Source organism: Muntiacus reevesi, chromosome 8, assembly GCF_963930625.1.
Source record: "Muntiacus reevesi chromosome 8, mMunRee1.1, whole genome shotgun sequence".
Lineage (NCBI taxonomy): Eukaryota > Metazoa > Chordata > Mammalia > Artiodactyla > Cervidae > Muntiacus > Muntiacus reevesi.
The window spans coordinates 18,481,988-18,506,219 of NC_089256.1; the positions used below are offsets into that span (position 1 = coordinate 18,481,988).

A 24,232-nucleotide genomic window follows, 5' to 3' on the forward strand; every position below is an offset into this window, starting at 1 on the left:
TTTTCCTCCTTTATCATGTTGATGGCCTGGCCCCCTTCCCTTCTGACACAGTAGTTAAGGCACATGAGTTGCCCCACCATCTTGAAAGAAGAGTGGAGTATCTTCCCTCCTTGAGCTGCTATCTAAGTTGCTTGCCTCCTTTATCCTGAGCCCATATAATGGACTGAGAGCTTTCACTTTGGCCCCAGCCCCAAATACATTAAATAATTAATTCCCATCACTCTCCTTTGTGCACCTTATTTCTACATCACCCAGAATAGCTGGTGGCATTTCCCCTGCATAAAGAGGAAGCAGAGAGGTCAGTTGGCATTTCTGAAATATATATGTATTTTACAAAGCCACGCACTAGCAGGGCTTCTTTATTCCTTCATTCCTGTGACTGATTCATAACAAGCAGCTTCCTGGCTCTCCAATTGCTAAGCCAATTTCCACTCACCATCTTGCAATCTGGTCAGTGATTAATGCCCACACTGAGTATGGCTGAGGGACAAAGCATTTTCCCAATGATAAAATCCAAAAGGAACTTTCTAGTCATTTTAAGTCTGTGCTGCCATTCCCAGTAAACCAGCTGGAAAGTAAGCAAAGTGAGCTTCTTTTATAAGACATGGAGCTCTGATCCAAGATGGTATTTCTTCCTAGCTTTCCTTTCTGTGATGACTGATAGAGTGCACAGCATAAATCCTGGGGGATAATATGTTTTCCTTCTGCACCTGTCTTCCTAGACATTGTAGGGGACAAGAATAGGCCACCTCCAAATATGCCACTTTGGCAATAAGGATTATTTTGAGCTGAAAGTAATTAAGAAACAGCAGATGCAGGAAGAGCTCTGTTAAAAGCATCATTTCACATGAAAAAAGCACCCTCCCTGGACTGGGGAAAGGATAACATTTTTATCACTGGAGATGGGACACTGATGCCGAGATGGATCTGTGCAGACTCCTAACTCACCCCATATCTGCCACCAGTTCCGTATGTCTTCTTGTCACAGCCCCAGAATTCACCCTCCTTGGAGCTCAAATCTCTTTTCCCTCTGTTTTGTCACATCTCCACATATTGATCCCTGCTCTTTCGTCAAAATAGTGTTTAACTTGTCAGGCCTGTTTCTTTGGCAGTTTCACTTCTTTCTAAAAAGAACCCCGCCCCCCCCACACATATGCCATGTTAAAACATTAAATCAAATAAAATGTGTATCCTTTTTCTTCTACTGTTTGTGGTCAGTTTACTTTGAAGACTACAGCTACAGAACCTAAGAGGGTAAGTTCAGTTCAGTCACTCAGTCCTATCCAACTCTTTGTGATCCCATGGACCGCAGCACGCCAGGCCTCCCTGTCTATCACCAACTCCTGGAGTTTACCCAAACTCATGTCCGTTGAGTCCATGATGCCATCCAACTATCTCATCCTCTGTCATCCCCTTCTCCCCCCACCCTCAATCTTTCCCAGCATCAGGGTCTTTTCAAATGAGTCAGCTCTTCGCATCAGGTGGCCAAAGTATTGGAGTTTCAGTTTCAACATCAGTCCTTCCAATGAACACTCAGGGCTGATCTCCCTTAGGATGGACTGATTGGATCGCCTTGCAGTCCAAGGGACTCTCAAGAGTCTTCTCCAACACCACAGTTCAAAAGCATCAATTCTTCAGTGCTCAGCTTTCTTTGTGGTCCTACTCTCACATCCATACATGACCACTGGAAAAACGATAGCCTTGACTAGACAGACCTTTGTTGGGTAAGTAATGTCTCTGCTTTTTAATATGCTGTCTAGGTTGGTCATAACTTTCTTTCCAAGGAGTAAGTGTGTTTTAATTTCATGGCTGTAGTCACCATCTGCAGTGATTTTAGACCTCCCAAAAATAAACTCAGACACTGTTTCCACTATTTCACATCATATTGTTCATGGGGTTCTCAAGGCAAGAATACTGAAGTGGTTTGCCATTCCCTTCTCCAGTGGACCACATTTTGTCAGAACTCTCCACCATGACCCACCTGTCTTGGGTGGCCCTACACAGGATGGCTTACTTTCACTGAGTTAGACGAGGCTGTGGTCCATGTGATCAGATTGGCTAGTTTTCTGTGATTGTAGTTTCAGTCTGTCTGCCATCTGATGCCCTCTCTCAGTGCCTACTGTCTTACTGGGGTTTCTCTTACCTTGGACGTGGGGTATGTCTTCACGCCTTCTCCAGCAAAGCGCAGTCACTGCTCCTGACCTTGGATGTGGGGTATCTCCTGTCAGTTGCTCCAGCGTCCTGCAGCCGCCGCTTGCCGCTCCAGATGGTAAGAGGGTTAAGGCAGTCTTTTCCCCCTCTCCAGTATGTTCTTAAATGCAGGGTGATGTTCCCTGGACATGTTTTACTTGTGAAATAGTTGAAAATCTAACTATTTCCTCTTCTGACCCAAAAACTCACCCAAGTGTCAGGGAGGAGGAAATTTCCCCTCTGCCCCTCTTGAGTTCTTGTGACTGGACTAAAAATAAACTTGGCACCAGACAGAGTAACAGGGACTTGAACCTGGCCAAAATCCAGTTTGGGACTCCAGCCCACGTGACCAGGACTCCTCACTCTCTCTCTCTCTCTGGTGAAGAGATTTGATGAAGTAAGATTCTTACAGTAATGAGCACAGTACTGGACAATAACAGGCAAGAAGCAAAGTCTTAGCTCCTCTAAGTAGTAATTATCCTTAGATGGATGTGTTACGTTCAACAAGACACTTCTGGATAGGACAAGAGAAAAATAGGTGATTTATTTTATAGCCACGAATAAAAGTCTTTAATACTCCTTGGATGAGTTTGGAGAATACATCACAGAAAGGATTCACTCTGTCCTTACACATATGCACTTCTTGCTTGTTAGGCATTCAAGGGTAAAGTGGGCCAAAAGCAGGTAACCTGAGACAGGTACATCTGGCCCCTGAAAAGCAACTCAGCATGTCAGAGGCTGGGGACCAACCCCCCTCAGGAGCAGGCGGCCCACAGTCCCTGGAGACTCAGAGCAGTCGGCACTGAGTGGAAATGTGAAGAGCATGTGGCCTCTCCCAGGCCACGGCCGGGGTGAGCCAACCCTGCTGGAGGCCCAAAGGCACCAGAGCAGGACGACTCTTCAGGAAGACAACATGATCATGTGCCTGTCTCACAGTATGGACCTGACCACACTAGGCCCAGGTTTACTACTCTCTGAAGGAGATTGACAAGGGATTGAAGGTAGAGACCGCTGCTGTGCACCCACGTCCCAGAACAGAGGTCAGCGACAGCGCCGACGGATCTTCACAGGCGCCTTGTCCACCGGGACCCGCCTGTTTCCGACAGCTGCTTCATGGTGGTTCTGGGCAAGAGTGACCCCTTCTGCTCTGGTGATCAGCAACTGCTCCTCAAAGTAGAGCAGTTGGTCAACCTCAAAACAGTCGCTGACTCGAGGCACCACTCTTTCCAGAGCTGCCCAGACCTCTGCCTCGCTGGCTCCCCGCTGCCTTGCTCTCTTGAGGTAACTGTAGACCTCCTCAAACACCTCTGCTCCCAGCTTCTGCACAGCGGACCTGCCGGGCAAGTCAGGAAGAGGAAGAAAAGTTACACACTGGGAAACCGGACAGTCAGCCCTGTGTGTCCACAGGTGGCTGAATCTAGGGGTGCGGAACCTGTGGATACCAAGGGTGACTGCACTGCCATTTTATACAAGGGACTTGAGCACCCGTGGATTTTGGTATCTGCAGAGGGCAGGCGCATTTCCTGGAACCAGTCCTCTGTGGATACCATGTTTGTGTTTTTTGGATATCATGCTTTTTAAAATCATTAATTAGCGACTTTCCCAGTGGTCCAGTGGCTGAGACTCCATGCTCACGAGGCAGGGGACCCAGGTTTGATCCCTCCACAGGGAACTAGATCCCACACTCTGTGCTCTCAATGGAGGAGGCCTGGTTGATCCATGGTGAGGCAACTAGATCCCACATGATGCAACTAAGACCCGGAGCAGCCAAATAAATAAATAAGTATGTAATTTTTTTTTTTAATGAAAAACGTTGTGCGATGAATTAGGTTGATGATTATACAGTCGTCCCTTTGGCAGAGCATTTGTTAGGACCCCCTGCAAATGCCAAAACCATGGATGCTCCAGTCCCTTTTATAAAATGGCAGAGTATTTGCATATAACCTATGTACATATCATCTCTAGATTACTTACAATACATAATACAATGTAAATGATATGTAAATACTTGTAAATGCAGTGTAAATTATATGTAAATTGTTGCTGGCTTGCAACGAATTCAAGTTTTGCTTTTTGGGACTTTCTAGAATTTCTTTTTCAAATATTTTTGATCCCCAGTTGGTTGAAGACACAGATGCAGAGCCCAAGGATACTAAGGGGCAAGTATAAATATTTTTATAACTTTAACTGTGAAGAAATGTTTCTTTACGCCTCATTAATGAATTTGGTGAAAAGAAATATCAGAGATTTTTTCCCCCAGAATTTTAAATGCATTACTGCTAGACAATAATGATAGTAATGCTAACAATAACTGAAGGCATTAATCACAAATGCTTTCATTTATTTTTTTAAGCTTTTATTGTACAGTATTGTACAACCTTGTAATCTCTAAAACACATAGACCTGGGTTAGGTATTATGGCAGATAAAAAGAAGTAACTGATCCTGATCTAGTTGCTTGTAATTACAATGCAAGATATATGAACCGTAAATTTTAACTTACATTTTTATGTTAAGTCAGAGCTTACAAAATGCTTTTACATTTATTCTCTCAATACATTTCTCTCAATAAATTCTCTCAATAAATAAATAAATAGTTGCCTTGTCAACTAGGCAATGCATTGAATGCTCATCTCCACTTTATAGATGACAGCAAGTGTGCTGGCTTTCACAAACTCATACAGCTAGTGGTTGATGGAACTTGAACTCAAACACAGGTCTTGGAACTTCAAGTGCTGGAGAGATTGGCGGCCCTAGGGCCCCACATCCTCCAGTTTATGTAGGTTTCCCACCTTTGCTAAGAGATTCTCAGAACCAAACCCAAGATACTTCACATCTGTAGTCACCTCAACCAGTCCCAGAAATTCACACCTTCCTTGCTGATATGTACCAAACCACAGTCAGATCCTATCACTTCACTCTCTCAGACTCCTATAACATTAGGGTCTGGTTCCTTCTCTACTCTCATTTATCAGGCTGTGCATAATCTCTCTCCTGCCTTCCTCCACCAACCTGCTCTGTCTTGTCCACAGTCTGCCTTAGCCATTAGGTTCCAGTTACACCTACCTCCTTTTTGTTCCGTAAATACAATCCAAGCTTATTCCCACCTCTGGGCCTGTGCACGAGCTGTACCCTCTTCCCTAAAATGCTTCTCCCTTTGATCTTTACATTGCTGCCTCTTTCTTGCCATTCAGATCTCAGCTTGAATATCACCTTCTTGGAGAAACCATCCTTTACCACCGAGTCTATGAGATCCATCCAGCTGTTCCACAGGATCACACCACCTGAACTATTTGCACAGCACATATTACTTTTGGTATTTTTCTTCCATCTTTTTGCATGTATCTGTTTGCTGTTGGCCTCTCCCAACTTCCCTAATTAACATACAAATTCCATAAAGGAGGGATTCAGCACCTAGAACAGAACCAGGCATTCAGTAGGTGCTCAGGAAAGACTTGAGGAATGAAGGAATGACTTAGATGGCCACTCAGTGCCATCAAATAGTGTCTCATGGAAGTTCATGGTTGGGAAAATCAGGGATACCTTGTGGAAGAGGAGGAGGCACCATCTCACTTGAGCTGTAACAGCTGGAGGATGTGTGTGGGAGCAGCAGGAGACAGTGAGGTGCCTGGTAGGTGTGGAGGATGTGTAAAGAAGTGGGTGAGAACCACGTGAACCCAACATTAAAGAAACCTTAGAATGTGATTATTAATATTAACCGTTGATGATAAAGAAGCCCCAAAGGTCCCCTGAAACCACACTAACAGTTCTTGCACTTTCTCTGTGTGCCAGGCTCCATTCTGAGCATCATCTCAGATCATCCCTTGAAATCTTCATAACAACAAGGTAGATAGACATTATTGTTATTCCCATCTTACAGATGAAGAAACTAAGATACTGAATGTAAATATATATATATAGGGAGAGGGTATTATGTAACCTGCCCACCAGCACCTGACTTTTAAGTGGTGGAGCTAGAATGTGAGTCCCAGTAGTTTCACACCAGTACTCATTCTTTTCATCCCTAGGATACAGACTTCGGATTCAGAGAGATCAGAGTTGGATTCTGGATCTCCCTTCCGCAGGCTGCATGACCTCGTGCCAGGTCCTCAACCTCTCTGGGCCTTGAGCTTTTCATATTTAAGTGGTATTTACACTCACACAGGTGGCTCAGTGGTGAAGACTCTGCCTGCCAATTTAGGAAACAGGTGATGGCAGGTTTGATCCCTGGGTTGGGAAGATCCCCTGGAGTAGGAAATGGCAACCCACTCCACTATTCTTGCCTGGAAAAATTCCATGGACAGAGGCGCCTGGCAGGCTACACAAAGAGTTGGACACGACTGAACGACTGAGCACACACAAACACACAAACACACACATTTAAGCAGAGTACCTGTTGCCTACCAGGAACCTGATAACTAATTGTTTTACTCCCATGTACATTATTGTTGCTTCCCCAATGGTGAATTACACAGTAATCCTACTTCAGTTCAACTGGGAGCTTCAAGTAATTTTGTTGTTCTGCCGCCAGTTGAGACATTATTTTAAATACTTTTATCTTTCCTAGCTGAATTTGGGGGTGGGGGGAATGACATAAAAAGACTGGTGGCACAGTGGGATTTAAGAAAAAGTAATTTTGTAAAGAGAAAATTGAGTTTAACAGAAAGCGTTAAGAAACACAGATTACTCTTTAGACACAGTTTAAGGAAATCTTGAAAAATGATTTTACAGAACATAAGAAATTCCTGCACATTAAATATGTATGAGGCACCGTAGAAGAATGCCATGAGCTCTCCCCTTAATACCAGTGTCTTCATGGTCATTGGTGCTAAAAGTACCAGGAACTTTTATGAAAGGTGGGTTTGGTACCACTTCTCTCCATGTCTAGTATTTCCAATGTCTGTGTCTGTATCTGGTGGACAGAGACAGACGACCACTTCCCACGCTGGGGCAACACGTGACACCCCTACATGGGATGTGTGACTTTCAGGCCCTTTCTGAAAATGGTGGTGCAATAGGTTTTGTTGGGTACCCGGTTACAGCTACCATTCCTGGAAGGGCTATTTTATTTGTGATCTAAACATCCTCCAGCAAATGTTGATGAATAAACTCACTGTCTAAAAAGCAAAATCCATCTAGGTATAATTTATGAAACACACCTAAAATGTAGGGCATTGAAAGGTTGAGAGTAAGCAAATCTAAAAATAAAAGATATGCCAGGTAATAAAAACCAAAAGAAATCTGCATTAGGGTATGTGTTTTATGAGACAAAATGGATTTTAAGGGGAAAAAAAAAAAAGCGTTAATGGAATAAAGAATGCCCCTAGATAATGAAAACAGTTCAATCCACCAGGAAGAAATAAAAATTCTAAATCTGCATGCATCTAATAAAGTAGAATAAAAATATATCAAGTGCAGGACTTCCCAGATGCTCCAGTGGTTAAGAATCTGCCTTGCAATGTATAGGACTTGGTTTGATCCCTGGGTTGAGGAATTAAGATCCCATGTGTCTAGAGAGTCTACAGGCCGCAAAACAAACCAATACCAAAAAAAAAATTAAACAAATAAATCCATCAAGCACTACAGGGAGAAATTGCCAGATACATTCTCATAATGTAGGATTTCAGTTATTGTTATAGGAAAGCATTGGAAAAAAATTAGTAACAGAAAGTCTGAATATACTTAATAAGCTAGATTTAATAGATATATATAGGACCCTCTCCCACCTGATGATTATAGCACCCACACTCTCCCCAGACTCTCATGTAACATTTACAAAAAACTGACCATATACCAGACAACAATTCAAGTTACTACACTTTTCAAATACTGATTTTTATATGAGATCTTGTTATCTGACCACAGTACAATTCTTAGAAACTTGTAACAAAAATATGCGGTAAACATTTCTGTATTTGTAAATTTATTTCTTCCAAATAAATTGTGGGTCAATAATGAAATCAGGCAAGCCATAAACAAATTCATTTTAAGTCAAAAGAAAAGTGACAGGTGCTTTAAGATTTGTATGTTGTAAGATTGCAGCATAAATCTACTCTCACACTCAGAAAACAGGCTGTAATATTCCTGCAATGATGTGTTCCAGTATTTTAGGAATCACAAAACAGAAAATTCTATTTCAGGGGTCTTTCCTGCTGTTATCTAAGATTTGAAAAGAGGAGTGTTTCCTGTGTTGTTTAAGGGGGAAAGGGGGTTCAGTTCAGTTCAGTTCAGTCGCTGAGTCATGTCCGACTCTTTGCGACCCCGTGAATTGCAGCACGCCAGGCCTCCCTATCCATCACAAACTCCCGGAGTTTACTCAAACTCACGCCCATTGAGTCAGTGATGCCATCCAACCATCTCATCCTCTGTCGTCCCCTTCTCCTCCTGCCCCCAATCCCTCCCAGCATCAGGGTCTTTTCCAATGAGTCAGTTCTTCACATCAGGTGGCCAAAGTATTGGAGTTTCAACTTCAGCATCAGTCCTTCCAATGAATACTCAGGACTGATCTCCTTTAGGGTGGATTGGTTGGATCTCCTTGCAGTCCAAGGGACTCTCAAGAGTCTTCTCCAACACCACAGTCCAAAAGCATCAGTTCTTCAGTGCTCAGCTTTCTTTATAATCCAACTCTCACATTCATACATGACTACTGGAAAAAAACCATAGCTTTGACTCTATGGACTTTTGTTGCCAAAGTAATGTCTCTGCTTTTTAATATGCTGTCTAGAAAAACTGATCACAGCCTTTCTTCCAAGGAGTAAGCATCTTTTAATTTCATGGCTGCAGTCACCATCTGCAGTGATTTTTTTTTTTTTTTTTTTTGCAGTGATTTTGAAACCCAAGAAAATGAAGTCTCTCACTGTTTCCATTTTTCCCCCATCTATTTGCCATGAAGTGATGGGACCAGATGCCATGATCTTTGCTTTCTGAATGTTGCATTTTAAGGCAACTTTTTCACCCTCATCTTTCACTTTCATCAAGAGGCTCTTCAGTTCCTCTTCACTTTCTGCCTTAAGGGTGGTGTCATCTGCATATCTGAGATTATTGATATTTCCCTTGGCAATTTTGATTCCAGCTTGTGCTTCATCCAGTACAGCATTTCTCATGATGTACTCTACATAGAAGTTAAATAAGCAGGGTGACAATACATGGCCTTGAAGTACTCCTTTCTCAGTTTGCAACAAGCCCGTTGTTCCATGTCTGGGACTAACTGTTGCCTCTTGACCTGCATATAGATTTCTCAGGAGTCAGGTAAGCTGGTATTCCCAGCTCTTTAAGAATTTTGCACAGTTTGCTCTCATCCACACAGTTAAAGGCTTTAGGATATCTCTCTCTTGCTTTTTCAGTGATCCAATAGATGTTGGCAATTTGATCTCTGGTTCCTCTGCCTTTTCTAAATCCAGCTTGAACATCTGGAAGTTTGCAGTTCACGTATTGTTAAAGCCTGGCTTGGAGAATTGTGAGCATTACTTTGCTAGCATGTGAGATGAGTGCAATTGTGTGTTAGTTTAAACATTTTTTTGGCATCACTTTTCTTTGGGATTGAAATGAAAACTGACCTTTTCCAGTCCTGGGGCCACTGCTGAGTTTTCCAAATTCGCTGGCATATTGAGTGCAGCGCTTTTACAGCATCATTTTTTAGGACTTGAAATAGCTCAGCTGGAGCTAGCCATCACCTTCACTAGCTTTGTTTGGAGTGATGCCACCTAAGGTCCACTTGATTTCGCATTCCAAGATATCTGGCTCTAGGTGAGTGATCACACGATCATGGTTATCTGGGTCATGAAGATTTTTTTTGTGTAGGTCTTCTGTATATTCTTGTCACCTCTTCTTAATATCTTCTTTTTCTGTTAGATCCATACCATTTCTGTCATTTATTGTGCCCACCTTTGCATGAAATATTCCCTTGGTATCTCTAACTTTCTTGAGGAGATCTCCAGTCTTTCTGATTCTATTGTTTTCCTCTATTTCTTTCCACTGATCACTGAGGAAGGCTTTCTTATCTCTCCTTGCTATTCTTTGGAACTCTGCATTCAGTTGGTTATATCTTCCCTTTTCTCCTTAGCCTTTGGTGTCTCTTTTCTCAGCTATTTGTAAGGCCTCCTCAGACAACCATTTTGCCTTTTTACATTTGTTTTTCTTGGGGATGGTCTTGATCACTGCCTCTTGTACAATCATGAACCTCTGTCACTCTGTCCATAGTTCTTCAGGCACTCTGTCTATCAGATCTAATCCCTTGAATGTGTTTGTCACTTCCACTGTATAATCATAAGGGATTTTATATAGGTCAGACCTGAATGGCCTACAGGTTTTCCCTACTTTCTTCAATTTAAGTCTGAATTTGGCATCAAGAGTAGTTTTGAGTATTTCTTATTTTATTTTCATCCCTATTTCAAGTGGATTGGCTTTATCATCTTGGATAAAAATGACCTCATGTTTCTTTGAGTGAAAAGGAAGGAAACTTGTTCTTTAAAAAAAAAAATTCTCTGTGTTAGTGGCTGTGTGTGTTTCCTACATTCACACGGGGCATCTAGAGAGTGCTGAGAGCCCGCCTGCTCCACCAGGAGGCCTTGGTGAAAGATGGAGGGAGTGAGCAGCCGAGGCTGCGCTGCAGCCGTCACTGCCTGCCATGGGAGTTAAATGAGGCAGAGAGCAGCATCCAGGGGATTTTTGCCTCTGTTCTGAACAGGATTTTTAGCTTAACAACAGAAAATATTTGACACCATCCCCTTCCTAGAAAGACCACAGGCAATTTCTCTTCAGGGAGAAGGAATGAGCCTCCACCCGTTCTGCTGCATCATCAGGTTTCAACTCCCCTAGCTCTGTCCTCTCTTTAAGGTCTGACAGGAAAGTCTCCCTCTTGCCCGACGCTGATTTGGTTTGCAAACTATTTCTCTCCCAGTAGAAATTCCCCAATAATGGCTACATTCACAATTCCTGTTTCCAGATTAATTAACCTCTTAAGGAGTGCGAAACTGAAAGCAAAGGACGTTTGTCTCTTTTCTGGTCTGCTCCCTTACCTGGCTTGGGGCCCGCTGGGGATACAGGGCCTTTCTCAGTCATCTTTGTACCCGGCATTGTCCTGCCACAAAACTGCCCCAATGTTACTCATTCAGCACATTTTTAATAACCACCGAGTGCTTGCCAAGTTCTAAGATGCAGCCATAAGCCCGTGACCTCACAGAACTCACACTGCAGTGGGAAGATAAACAAACATATGTTTATGACAAACATGAAACAAAGAAATAAGGTAATTTCAGATTGTCTTTTGCTGCAAAGGAAACAAACAGGGAAACAGAAGAGTGAGAGCAGGGCTGCCTAGAGGAGGGCTTGCATCCCCCAGCAAGGAGGCAGAAAAGGTGCTTCTAGGGGCGCTGTGGCCACCAGGCCCTGTCAGTTGAACCAGCCCCCACATCTTCCTGACAGACCTTCAGGTAGAGGAAGCAAGGCCCACTTCTAACATTTGTGGAGACGTAGCAAGAAGACCAACGGAGGCCCACAGTGTCAAAATATTTATAAGTTGCGAACCAAGCTCACGAAGTGCTAAATAAAATATGACCTACCTTCTTACCCTGACAAATTAACTTCACAGAGACTTAGAAGGCCAGCTTCAGTATTCTCAGACTTCTGAGGTCTGCACTGGAACACGGCAGACCCCAAGCCTCATCCCTAGATGCGCACCCTGCCCCTGCCCCTCTCTCTCCCCAGCCTGGCTCCAGCTCCTACTGTGAGGGGTCCCGGCACTCATGCCTGACACCTCAGCCCCTATGTCCAAGAGCCACTGATGCCTTCTGCAGACGGCCAGCCACCCTGTGGCCACCTCAGACTTCACGGCGGTGCGAACTGGTAGCACAGACCACCCATGAGAGAAGGGCCTAAGGCAGAGGCCCACAGATTCTAGAAATGAACTTAGGTCATTTGGGCAGAGAATTGCAGGGTCCCAGGTGACCAGGGCACAGTCTAGAAGTGGAGACCCAGGCTCTGAGGATGCCAGTCCCCTTGGCCCGATGGGCTACTGGGAGGATGACCACGGGGGCACCCTCAACAGGCAGGCCTGGTAGGGGAAGCACAGTGATTGAAACCGCCCACCCTGGCCAGGCACCATAGTAACCATTTGCATGAGTTGTCTTATGACAGGAGATCCTGATAAAGAATATGGAACTAATAAGCCACCACCAACAGGAAGAGTTCGGGAAAGGTCGAAAGGAGACACTGCGTGTCCATCCACTTCCCAGAGTCCCTCTCGCTAGCATCCATCTTGGCCAAGCGATGCGTGCGCCACCAGGCAAGACTCTGAATTAGAATGATTGGCCAGGGACCACCCGGAAACTAATCCCATCACCATAAAACCTGAAACTGTGAGCCACGAGGCAGAGCAGTTCTCCTGGGTCCCCTCACCTACCGCTCTCCACCCAGGTGCCTTTCCCAATAAAACCTCTTGCTTTGTCAGCACATATGTCTCCTCGGACAATTCATTTCTGAGTGTTAGACAAGAGCCCAGTTTCGGGCTCTGGAAGGACTTCCCCTTCCTGCAACAGGCCCACTCCGGGCCTTTTTGCCTGAGGCCTAGGGATGAGACTAGGAGGGAGGCTGCCTTTGTCAATGTGATTAAGGAAAACCTCTCTGGGGGTGGGGGGGGTGGCGGGGTAGGAATGGCATTTGAATGGAGACTTGGATGGCCAGGTTCTCTGGGGAGCAGGGCATTCCCAACTGGGGGAAGAGGTGGGCAGGCAGGTTAAGCTCTACGTGGAAGGAAAGAAGACTGGGGTGACGGGGGTCTGACTCAGAGAAGCAGAATGACAGGCAGTGAGGGCAGACACTTAGGCAGGGCAGAGGGCTTGGAGGATGAGGAAGGGGTCCTGCCTTGACCTGTACGCAGTGAGGCCTTTGAAGGGCCGACAGGATCTGAGCCTTGTTATAACCAGATCGCTCTGGTCCTGTGTGAAGTGAATCACAAGGAGCCACTGTCAAGGGCAACTCAAGAGATCTGAGCACCACACAAAAGGCTTCAGTGCCCTTGATGTAAAGATCCCTGTGACTAGTTCTTCCCCAAATTTCAGTACCAAGGAAACTCTCCTACTAAGCTGGTTCTTGTTGACTCAGAGGGTTTCTCCTCTTGTCCAGGCCACCTGGAAGCTCAGAGCTGAGTTGATGTTTATTTGCAGGGTAAACTGTTCAATTTATCATCTGGCATCCAATCTCATTTCTTTTTTTTTTTTTTTGCCATTCCATGCCTCATACAGAACTTCCCTGCCCGCCTGGGGATGAAACCCATGCCCCCCTGCATTGGAAGTATGGAGTCTTAACCACTGGACCACCAGGAAAGTCCTCTAATCTCAATTTTATACATCACTTCCCATGTATGTTTTTATAAACTTTTCTCAAAACACCAAAAAGTATATGTAAATAGCAATGCTAGTTAGAAATGTAGGAAGTTGGGACTCAAGACACTGGTACCTGACTAGCAGTTTCTTTGGCAACGTGCACACGGGAAGTTGTTTGTGTGTTTCATTTTTGACTGCTTGGTGTATTGTAATTCAGGGGCAGGTAGCAAGGAGCTTTTAAATGCCTGTTAACCTTTGGTACTAAAAAATTGTAGCAACTTATTGACATTCAGTTTCTAATCTTTACAAACAAATGAATGCCATGGCTTTTCACGACCCTCCTAACATTATTACAAGGATGTCATAAAACATTTTAAGATATACAAAAAAGTGTAAAATATAATACAACGAACAAGCATATCCAACTCCCAGTTTATGGATTCAAGCATTAGCAAATGCAGCTGAAGCTCTGAATTCTCTCGCTAATTATAATCCCTTCCCAATCACCAGAGGTAACCACTATTCTGAATCTGGTGTTTTATCATAAACAAGCATTTAAAAAATATTTTTATTACATATGACAGTATGTATCCCTCAAAAATAAGTAGCACGGTTTGTGTGTTTTTAAACTTTCAGTAAGTGGTATCATACTTGGGTTTTTTCTTGCCTTTTTTTTTTTTGCTAAAATTGTTGATAATTACCCCCTTTGCTGCCGGAGCTTTCTGATTTTCTGCTTGTGCCAGTGCATGACTATTCTGAATTTGTTACCCCGATGAAGTACATTTCAGGCTGTTTCTACCACCCCCACCCTGTCACTACCACTTTCACTAACAAAGCTGCTGGGAACATTTGTGAAAACCCTTATTGGATTGTTTTTACTTCAAACTACAGTATATATGTATATGTGTGTGTCTGTGTGGAAAACCAAGCCTTTCAGAGACAGTTCCTACATAATGTAATTATTTTCAGAATGACTTACCATCATTCATATCCTATCTTTTATTGTGGCTCCAAGATGGATATTTTATAAGCAAATACAATCTAGAGAGGGATAGAATTACAGAACTTTTAAAAAGTCCTGCAAAATAACGAAGAGTCATCTAATCAAATGCCTTCATTTCATAGATGAGAAAAGTGACTCCAGGATGGGGGAGGGGCCTCCCCAGTGATGAGCACTGGGCTTCAAGAAAGGACTCTATACTGGCCTCTGCGAAGATGGACACACATGTGAGATAAACATAAAATAAACAAACCTTCAGTAGACAAGGCACCATGAGATGTGGACCACTTGGTGAAGTCCTTCCTGGCTGAATTATGACTATGCTTCTCTTGGTCAATTCAAACTACTTTCTTAATTTTTCAAAAGTCAGTTTCATCCTAGCTTTGCTGGAGTCAAAGCAAAGAGCAGGAGATTAAACAGATTTTTCTAATCAAACACAAGAATAATTGGATTTGCAAAGGAAAATGAAAAGAAATCACAAAGGAAAAGAAATTAGAACATAAATATGTTTGGGAGAATTCCTCAGAACAAGAGTGAGTTGTTATAGTTGGGAAACTACAGGTTTCGTTGGAGAAGAATGAATTTTAAAAGCTGCCTTTCATTTGATTGGATTCCGTAAGAACTCTCTCCTTGACTAAACTTCAGTTAGGCTTCTCTGTGTCCATCTTCTGCTCAAGGAGGCCTCGTCCTCGGCTGCAGTCTGTGTCCCACTGGGCCCCATTTAGCAAGGATTCCCATGCCCTTCATACCTAAGCAATTCCCCGTAGTAATCTTCTGTCCACTGACTTCCTTTCTGCTCACTGGCTACACATCCCCAGCCGTCCCTGTTACACCCAAGCAGACGTCAGTCTCTCTCCCTTTTTGCAGCAGTCTTGAGTAAAGTCTTCCTCGCCTGTTTGATTTCTGTCTGGTGCAATTTTTCTGGGACAGATTCACGTCTCAGTGTCAGAAAGTCATCGGGTCCAGGGTAGAAACTGTCCATAATAAGGGCCGTGTCTTGGTTAACCTGAGACGGTCTCGGTGCCTGCCTGACATAGAAGCACAATCACCAGTGGTGCCCGTTCCACTGTCAAAAGGGTCCTGGTTTGGACAATAAATTATATGGTCACCCACATGTGATGTGACATTTACTGGCTAAATTGTCATTGAGGACCTTAATGACAAGAGGACCTACTGGACTTCAAAACGGTCCTGTAGCAACTACAAAGGACAAGAGAGAGCAGACTCTAGATGAGAACATTTCCTTTTAGTCCTGACTCCCCCTCCCCCCACTCCAAGACATACATAGTTACATTTGGTTTGTATCGTTTTATGTCCCCAATTAAAATGGTTCTTCATGAATAAAACATGATTTTCATCACTTTGTAGCTCAACATATTCCCACTCATCGCCTTTATTGTACCTCTCCCTTGATGACTACAGATTGGTTTATCACAGTACATTTACCATCAACAAGACATGCATTCCAGAGAAGGAAGGAGGGAGGAGACGAGCCCAGGAAGGCCAATGTGCCACAGGCCCGAGGAAACGCAGCTGAGATCAGGGAGTCACACCTCATTCTCTGCTGAGTACCAGTAAAGGACTGAAATAAATTTGCAAAACAATAATTGAAGCTGACACCTGCTCTTGACAGGTGGGGGGCAGACCAAGATTGCCCTGGGCTTTCACCTGCTGTGGAAAGAAGGACAGGTGGGAGGGATTCCCCTATAGCCTCCCACCAGGAAACACTGGGTTTCTTGTCTTCTGCCCTAACCCCAAAGGGGGAGACCCTTCATTAAGGTGAGGTTTGTGAGTAATTTTGAGCAATGGCTTTTATAGTTACTTCCACTTCTTTGAAACTATCTGCAAGAGGCCCTTATCCTGCAGAGCGCTCCCAGGTCCGATGGGATGGCTGCAAATTCTGTCAGCAAGATCTCAGGCTCTAGCTTTAAGATACAGATGGGCTGGGGGGGCGGAGGGAAACGAATGAATTAGGATAATCTCCAAATTTCCTCCTACTGGAAAAGTCAAAGATTTTATCCTCAGCTAGGTTTGTTAGCCCCTGTTTTATAGGCAGGAAGATTTGAAAGAGAGAGCAAGGCCACTGATGGGGACCGGTGCCTCTTGACTTCAGCATTCCGTGTGTGACCCGCAGGAGGAGATGGGAAATTTAGAAAGAAGAACCAAGGCTGTCAGAAGGTTGCTTTACCCTGGAAGCAGGATCCCGCCTGCAGCATCACCCCTCACTGGAGCTGGTTGGAAATGCAGGCTCTCAGGACCCACCCAGACCTACTGGATCAGATTTTTCTTTTCAGAGGACTCCAAGTGATTCATGTGCACTTTAGAGTCTGAGAATACTGGCTGGAGCTGTGGATTACACTTTGGATAGCAGGACTCCATAAAGCATTTCAAACTATGAAGAAGTTCTGAAGAAAATTCTGATGTTTTTATGGGATCAGGCCAGCTTCCCAAGCTCTGAGGCATCATTTCCCATACCAGCACCCTCTACAGAATTACTGAACTTAAATTTCTTACAATATGAGTTTAAATCTGATAACAGTAATGCTTCCATTGATGGGGGTCTTCATAAATTTCAGGCTGACTCTTTCTCAACTCTTCTCTCTCTCCTTCTCCCTAAATCTCTGATGTGCAGCTTTACATTAGTAATAATCTTGGATTCATAACACACTCTCAGCATTGTGTTTGTCTTAAGAGGAGGACACCAGACTTGTCTGGGTTGGAGACTAGAAACTATAGTCTATTTGGTAGTTTGCTGGGTTTGCTTGCCCATGTTTGCCTGACTCCTAATTCTGCATCGGCTAGAAGCCCCTCTGCTTAAATAAGCAAGAAGCCTCTTTCCCTTCAATTTGGGAAATATTGTATTCTAATTTTATCTTACTGATGATCTAAGAAGTGACAAGCAAGCATAAATCTATGTTAATAATTTTCCCACCTTTTCTTTGTATGTGGGGCAGATATTGCAGAAATCATTTGGTGGGAAATGAAGTTTCGATTAGTTCTAAAATATATTAGACGTATATAATCGGTAGTCTTGGGAAGAAATAGGAAGAATTAAATTGCAGGTTTTAGTTGAACTATGTGAAATTGCCAGTTTTACAGGTTAAAAAAGTCAAATATTGGCAATTTCATTTAGTCAACCTAGTTAGGATGTTTCATTTAAGATTTTCTTGACATAAGAAATATTAAGAGGTTTGACAGTGCTATTTGGGGAGGCTGAGTTGTCTCAAAAAAAATTTTTTTTTAATTAATTTATTTTTGGCTGTGCTGAGTTCCTATGCTGCTTGGGCTTTTCTCTAGTTGCAGCAAGTGGGTCCTACCCTACAGCTGCAGTGCTGGGGCTTCTCATTGCGTGGCTTCTCTTGTTGCAGAGCATGGGTTCCAGGGTGAGCAGACTCAGCAGCTGCAGTTCCTGGGCTCCAGAGCACAGACTCAGTAGTTGTGGCACATGCGTTTAGTTGCTCTGAGGCATGTAGGATCTTTTTGGATCAGGGATTGAACTCGTGTCTCCTGCTTTGGCTGGTGGATTCTTTACCACTGAGGCACCGCAGAAGCCCTGAGTTGTTTATTTTATTTGGGGATATTTTTTGGAAGTTGAGGCAAATGCTTTGAAGACTAGACCACCATCTTTCTATTCTAAGCAGGCAGGGGAACATGGGCTGTGGGAAGGTGAAGTTTGGTTACAGATTTAGGATGACTGTATATGTCCTTGAAGGAGGTTTATAACCTTCTGAATCTGTGAAATATATAAATGGTGTCACAGAAATATAGATAAGTTGACACACAAACTAGAGTAAGTTTCTTTTCTACTTTCTTTCTACAGTCGGGTATAGTTAATACTTGAATTTTGATAGGATTAAGAAAAGAAAACATTCCCCCTTCCCTACGTCAGCATCGCTCTTTAGTTAGAATGAGAGGAGTGAAGTCAAAGTGAAGTGTAGGAATCTCTTCCCTTCCTGGGTTAATTGTCACAGTCACACCTTAGGCCAGCTGTATTCCATGGCATGGTGGGCATAATCCTATGATAGGCCAAACTGCATCATGTTCTAATTATGTATTCAAGTGTGCTGGTCCAAGGGTCACACTTTGACTTGGAGGTAGGGAGTGCATGCTAAGTTGGTTCAACTGTGTGACTCTTTGTGACCCTATGGACCATAGCCTGTCAGGCTCCTCTATCTCTAGGCAAAACTGGAGTGGGGTGCCATTTTCTTCTCCAGGGGGTCTTCCTGGCCCATGTCTCTTGCATCTCCTGCATTGGCAGGCAGGTTCTTTACCACTAGTGCCACCTGGGAAGCCCCAACTCGAAGGTAGAGACCATGTCTTAATTGTGATGACGTGCCCAGTGTCTTCAAGGCAGCTTGGCAGACAGCAGGTGTCAATAACTGCTATATGGCAAAATTTAAAATTTGTAGAACAAATGATGGTTTTTAGTAACTAATCACATTAACAAAAGTTGAAAATATTACATTAAAAATCTTTGTAGATTATGGAAACTAATTTGGCAATAAATATCAAGGGCCACATCCTATGAGCCAAAAATTAAAACAAAATATCATACCCTATGAATCAGTAATTACATTTATCTTCAGAAAGGCTTTGAAATTCAAAGACAGCATTTGGTAAAAAAAAAACAAAAAAATGTTTATGACAACATTATGTACAAGTTGGAAAAACCGAAAACAACTTAAAAATCCAAGAGCAGGAAAATATTTTTTTGGAATATTTAATAACATTGGAAAATGCTCAAGGAAGGAAGGGGAGAAAAATCATGACACATATCCTGCTTTTGTTTTAAACTTAAAAAAAAAAACCTAAAAAAAACCCTTTAAACTTAGCATCACATTACAAAGATATCCCAAGTATTAAAAATTCTGCCAAAGCAGTGTTTGTAATGGCTACAGAATTCCATTGGATATAAATACAATAAGTTATTAATTGTGTTTTTTAAATGTACACAAGCTTCCCTGGCGGATCAGCAGTAAAGAATCCACCTGCAATGCAGGAGATGGAGGAGATGCAGGTCTGATCCCTGGGTCAAGAAGATTCCTTGGAGGAGGCATGGCAACCCACTCCAGTATTCTTGCCTGGAGAATCCCATGCACAGAGGAGCCTGGCAGGCTACAGCCCATGGCGTCACAAAGAGTCAGACACAACTGAACTGACTGAGCATGTGCACATGCATAAATGTACACATGTACACACACACTAAAAATCACACATGGATGGGGTAATATGCATATTGTCTGGCACCTTCTTTTTCTCAGCTAACAACGTTATCTAGAGAGCTCACCACAGAAGCACATGCAAAACTTCCTTAATTCGTTTTTTGTGCCAGGATGCCATTCCATTGCAGGGACATGCACCAATTTTTTCAAAACAACTTGTATTGATGCTTTCAGCTATTTCTAGCCTTTTGCTATTAAATAGTCCTGTGACGGACACTTTTGACATATATTTCTGTGCACTTATGCAATTATATCTGTGGGATAAATTCTGATATTGCTGGATCAAAGAAGATGTTCTTTTTAGTAAAAGGCGAAAGATTTATACGATCTGAAGAGAAACCAGAGTATGAAGATGTTCTTTTTAAGAACTCCAATAGACATAGTCAAATTGTGCTCCAAATTGTTACACCAATGAACGCTGTCTTGAACACTGCATAGGGGCACGTCTTCATATAAAATAGAAATAATGGATGGGATATATTTACGTGGGTGTATTTGAAAGAGAGCTCATGAGCTCCAGCAATGCACGGTGCCATGAAAACTGGGTCTCCCTCCTTCCTCCCCTACTCCTTTCCCACTCTGCCTTCCCTCCTTCTTGCCTTTTTTTTTCTTCCTTCCTTCTCCTTCTCTCCTTTCCCTCCATCTTTCTTCCTTTCTTCACTCCCTCCCACCCTTCCCTTCTTCCTTCCCACCTTGTTATGGGAGGAGAGACATGCGGGAAATTAGAGTGAAGGTCATGTTCCAGTTAGAGAATTAGAAGAAAACAGGGAACGGGCTTAGCTGGAGCAGGGTGCTCCCTCTGCCAGGACAGATGCCGAAACCGGACCCATGCAGAGGAGGTCAGCGTGGCCCCTGCCGAGGATGATATACAATCTGTGAAGTGTTCCATATGTTACAGTAACTGTGATGTGACGATGTGCTCACTGACCTTATTGTGGTGTGCTGGGCTAAGTCGCCTCAGTCATGTCCCACTCTTTGTGACCAAATGGACGGTAGCCCGCCTGGCTCCTCTGTCTATGGGATTCTCCAGGCAAGGGACGCCATTTCCTGCTCCAGGGATCTTCCTGACCCAGGGATCGAACCCGTGTCTCTTACATCTCCTGCGCTGGCAGGCGGGTTCTTTACCACTTGTGCCTGGGAAGCCTAATCTTATTGTGGTAATTGTGTCAAATCATGATGTACAAATCATCACACTGTACATGTTAAAGGATGAACTGAGGCATATTAAAAAATTTAACAGTTTATTGAGCAAAAATAGATTTGAATGGAGTGGTGTTCAATCACAAGTGGTGAGGGCCCTCCACTGATGGGAGCTCAGGGAGAGACTTCCCAGAGAAAAGGTGGAAGCAAAGTGAGGAAATGACTGATGATCGGCTTCAGCCTCAAGCCTGATGGGTGGTTTGTGCTCAGCTGTCCTTGAGTTTCAATTTCGTAACCTTGAGGCATACACAAATTTAGATTTCGGCTTGTTGATGTTGGCTGCAATAGCATTAGAGCCACACTGGACTCATGACCTACCAGTTTAATTAACTTAGTGTACACCTTCACCTTAACAACGTTGCATGTCAAATGTATCTTGAGAAAGCAAGAATGAAACTTGGAAGCAGACTGTTATGGGGAATCCAGTACATAGAAGTAAATCTGCAGTATGGGCAAGCTGGGTGGGACAATTTGGATGTGTCTCGTTTTCCTGGGCACAGAAAGGATTCATGGAGAATCCTTGTTAAGATGCAGATTCTGGTTCTGCACATCTACGGTGAGGCCTGAGGTTCTGCATTTCTAATGGGCTTGCAGGTGACACTTACACAACTGGTCTGGGATCACACTTTGAGGAACAGCACTTAGTTGACAAAGCCTCCTGCCAGAAACCACAGGCGGCAGCAGCAGCAATCAGTGGGGAGGGGGTGAGCATTACTGTTAGGGTCAGGAATGCTCCTGCAAGTGTTACAAGGTGACCAAGGGATGGCAGGCTCAGCCTGCCACTGCTTCTTCATCCACCAGCTCCAGCAGGGCCAACGCAGCAAGAGGACCAAACAAATGCTGCATGAAACATATGCTTACTTCCTCCACTCCTACAGAAACCCTTACCTTTAAATCAGATCACATTCTATTTGCTTCATCTCCAGAAGTCACTAATAACTTCTGTCACACAGTCCTTCAGTATTTCCTTGATTCAAGGAATACCTGGTGTCGCTGACTCTGTCCCGGGTTTAAGCGACAATCACTTGCCTTTGGTTCAGTCTGCCCACAGCCTGCAGCTGGAGGGACAGAGGCCCCTGCCTGTTACTTTCTTTATGGGATGAGATGAACACAATAGAGCTACTGCCCGAAGGCCTAGAATTAACATGTGACCTTACAGCACTGCAGCTTCCCCTGGATTGGGCTACTTGAAAGTTTCTCTACAATCTCCCCATATTCCACCAAGATATTTTCTGCAGTGTTACATTCAGCAAAGCTAAGGGTGCTAATCTATGTTTAGGAACCAGGGTACTGCTATATTTAAGTCTTCCTGTGTGATTGTTTCCTTGCCATCAATCCTTGTAAATCAAAAGGAGTTTAAATGCTAACTTCAAAAGTTCACAAGCTGCAGTTGACAGGAACATTTTTCACTTCCCTGATCCAAAAAGACAATGCGTGATGCTGTCGGGCTAGCTGTTACCTCTCTCAGCTTCTGCGCAAGGTTAGGGAGCCCAGATGATACCTGAGAACACACACACACACACACACTCACTATACAAAAAAGAGCTCTGGTTTGAAGCCTTAGAGAAACTAGCTAATGCTCGCTCTCCTTTTCAAAACATAATCAAGAGGACAAGACTCAAATAAGCATAGGTCTTATGAACTTTGTCACCTGATGAAGCTGTTAAATGTATCCTCCGTGTTTATTTATACTCAGAAAAGTATTTGCACCTAAGAAATAGGCTCTGTGTGAGTGAATGGTATATTCTTCTAAAGCCTGGCGGATACTCAGGGTCAGCTTTCTGAGTAATAGACACAAATTAAGGATCCAGGAGAAAAATTTCTAATATGCTTGTATTCACTTTAAATTTTGCTCTAATTAAGGATCATTAAAATATATGATGGTTAGCAATTAGGTTGTTTTTATGCTTGATTCATGATTTCATTTGCATTAAAAAGTTTTGAGTAGAAAATCAGAGAGGCATAATGTTTTCTTTCCTTTTTCCAGAAACTACGATGTATAAACTCTATGTTTATAACAACCACAAAACAATTATCTACCTGGTGTACAAAAGAAAACAGACAACTTTTTGAGAGCTATCTTTACATATAAACACATCAAAAGCCATACAGATCTTTATTCCTTAATATGGATGATTTAAAAGAAATATGAAATGGGAGCTTAGAGAAAGGCTTGTTTCAGGACCATTGAATGTCAAGACTCTTTTCCACCAAGGATGCTGAAGGAACTGCTCAGGTTTCATGGAGGAACAGGAAGTGCATAACCCTGCTCTGCTCCAAGGACACTTTGTCATGGGTGTGCTGGCAGGCTGCACCAGTTCCAAAACTATTGCCTCTGTTCCAAACCCACTCTTCCCTGCTTGGCATCTGGATGCTGAGCCCACATCTCTGCTGACCATATTTTCTCTTTGCCAGCAGCTTTCTACTAGGCTCCGACAGAAGGGGGTGCCAGAGGGAGACAGGTGAGCGGGAGAACTTCCCTCCCATCCCTGTGAATGTCAGGCTGACCCACTCCCCATCAGCAGCCGGTGAATTCACTTCTGGTTTCTCCAACCTATCCAACCTTCCTGTAACCCCTCAGAGACCCGAACACAAGAGGCTGGCACCCTCTTTTTCTGTAACCTGGATACCACACTATGGGGCTCCTCTGCAAGCTCAGAGCCATCAGCACGAGTGACCCAGCAGTCCCCTCCTGAATGTCTGAGTCTCTGTGCCCAGAGTTTTCATATCCCAATCTCTTCCTCCTACTCTTCCGACCTTGGTGGCAACCATTTCCTGCACTTGCTACTCAGATAGTCCAGTATCTCCTCTGTCTTCTTGGCTCCCTAATACATGGTTAACGACTCAGTATTACACTCCTTCCACTAGAACAACTGGTGTGTACCTTCTCCCAGCAGGCCCTGCCCGTGGACAAGCTGGTGGAGAGGCTGGGCAGGGGTCCTTCCCCAGATGTGTTCTCTGAACACAGAAGATGCCCTTATGTGATCTGTTGTGTGATTTGATGTTAAATCAGCTGTAGGTCAAGCTACCTGGCCCTTACCAAGGCATCAGAAATGAGCACAAGAAAAAGTTGTTCTGTGATCTTCCACCTCCATCCACTGCTACCCACGTTCTAACAGGAAATGGGAATGAATAGGCTGTGAGGTGGTAATTACAGAATTCTACAACAGCTTACTCAGTGTACACACACTCACATGCAGGTTTACACACTCATGAACATATACCCACACACCACATCATACACACTTCTTCACCATTTCTTCAGCGAGAAATTAAAGCAATGAGAGGGGTTTCCAGAGA

The 24,232-nt window shown here is 43.6% G+C and overlaps 1 protein-coding gene across 4 annotated transcripts in view; it reads right to left on the reverse strand.

Moving 5' to 3' along the window:
- Nucleotides 1-2,774: 2,774 nt before the first annotated feature.
- The window catches only part of NEK11 (NIMA related kinase 11), a 272,469-nt gene continuing 251,011 nt past the window's right edge, over nt 2,775-24,232 (reverse strand). For all 4 annotated transcript variants that reach the window (XM_065942797.1, XM_065942795.1, XM_065942796.1 and 1 more), the window contains one exon: nt 2,775-3,523. In XM_065942797.1, the coding sequence (XP_065798869.1) occupies nt 3,232-3,523 (292 nt within the window). In that variant the 3' untranslated portion in view covers nt 2,775-3,231. The remainder of the gene's footprint in view (nt 3,524-24,232) is intronic.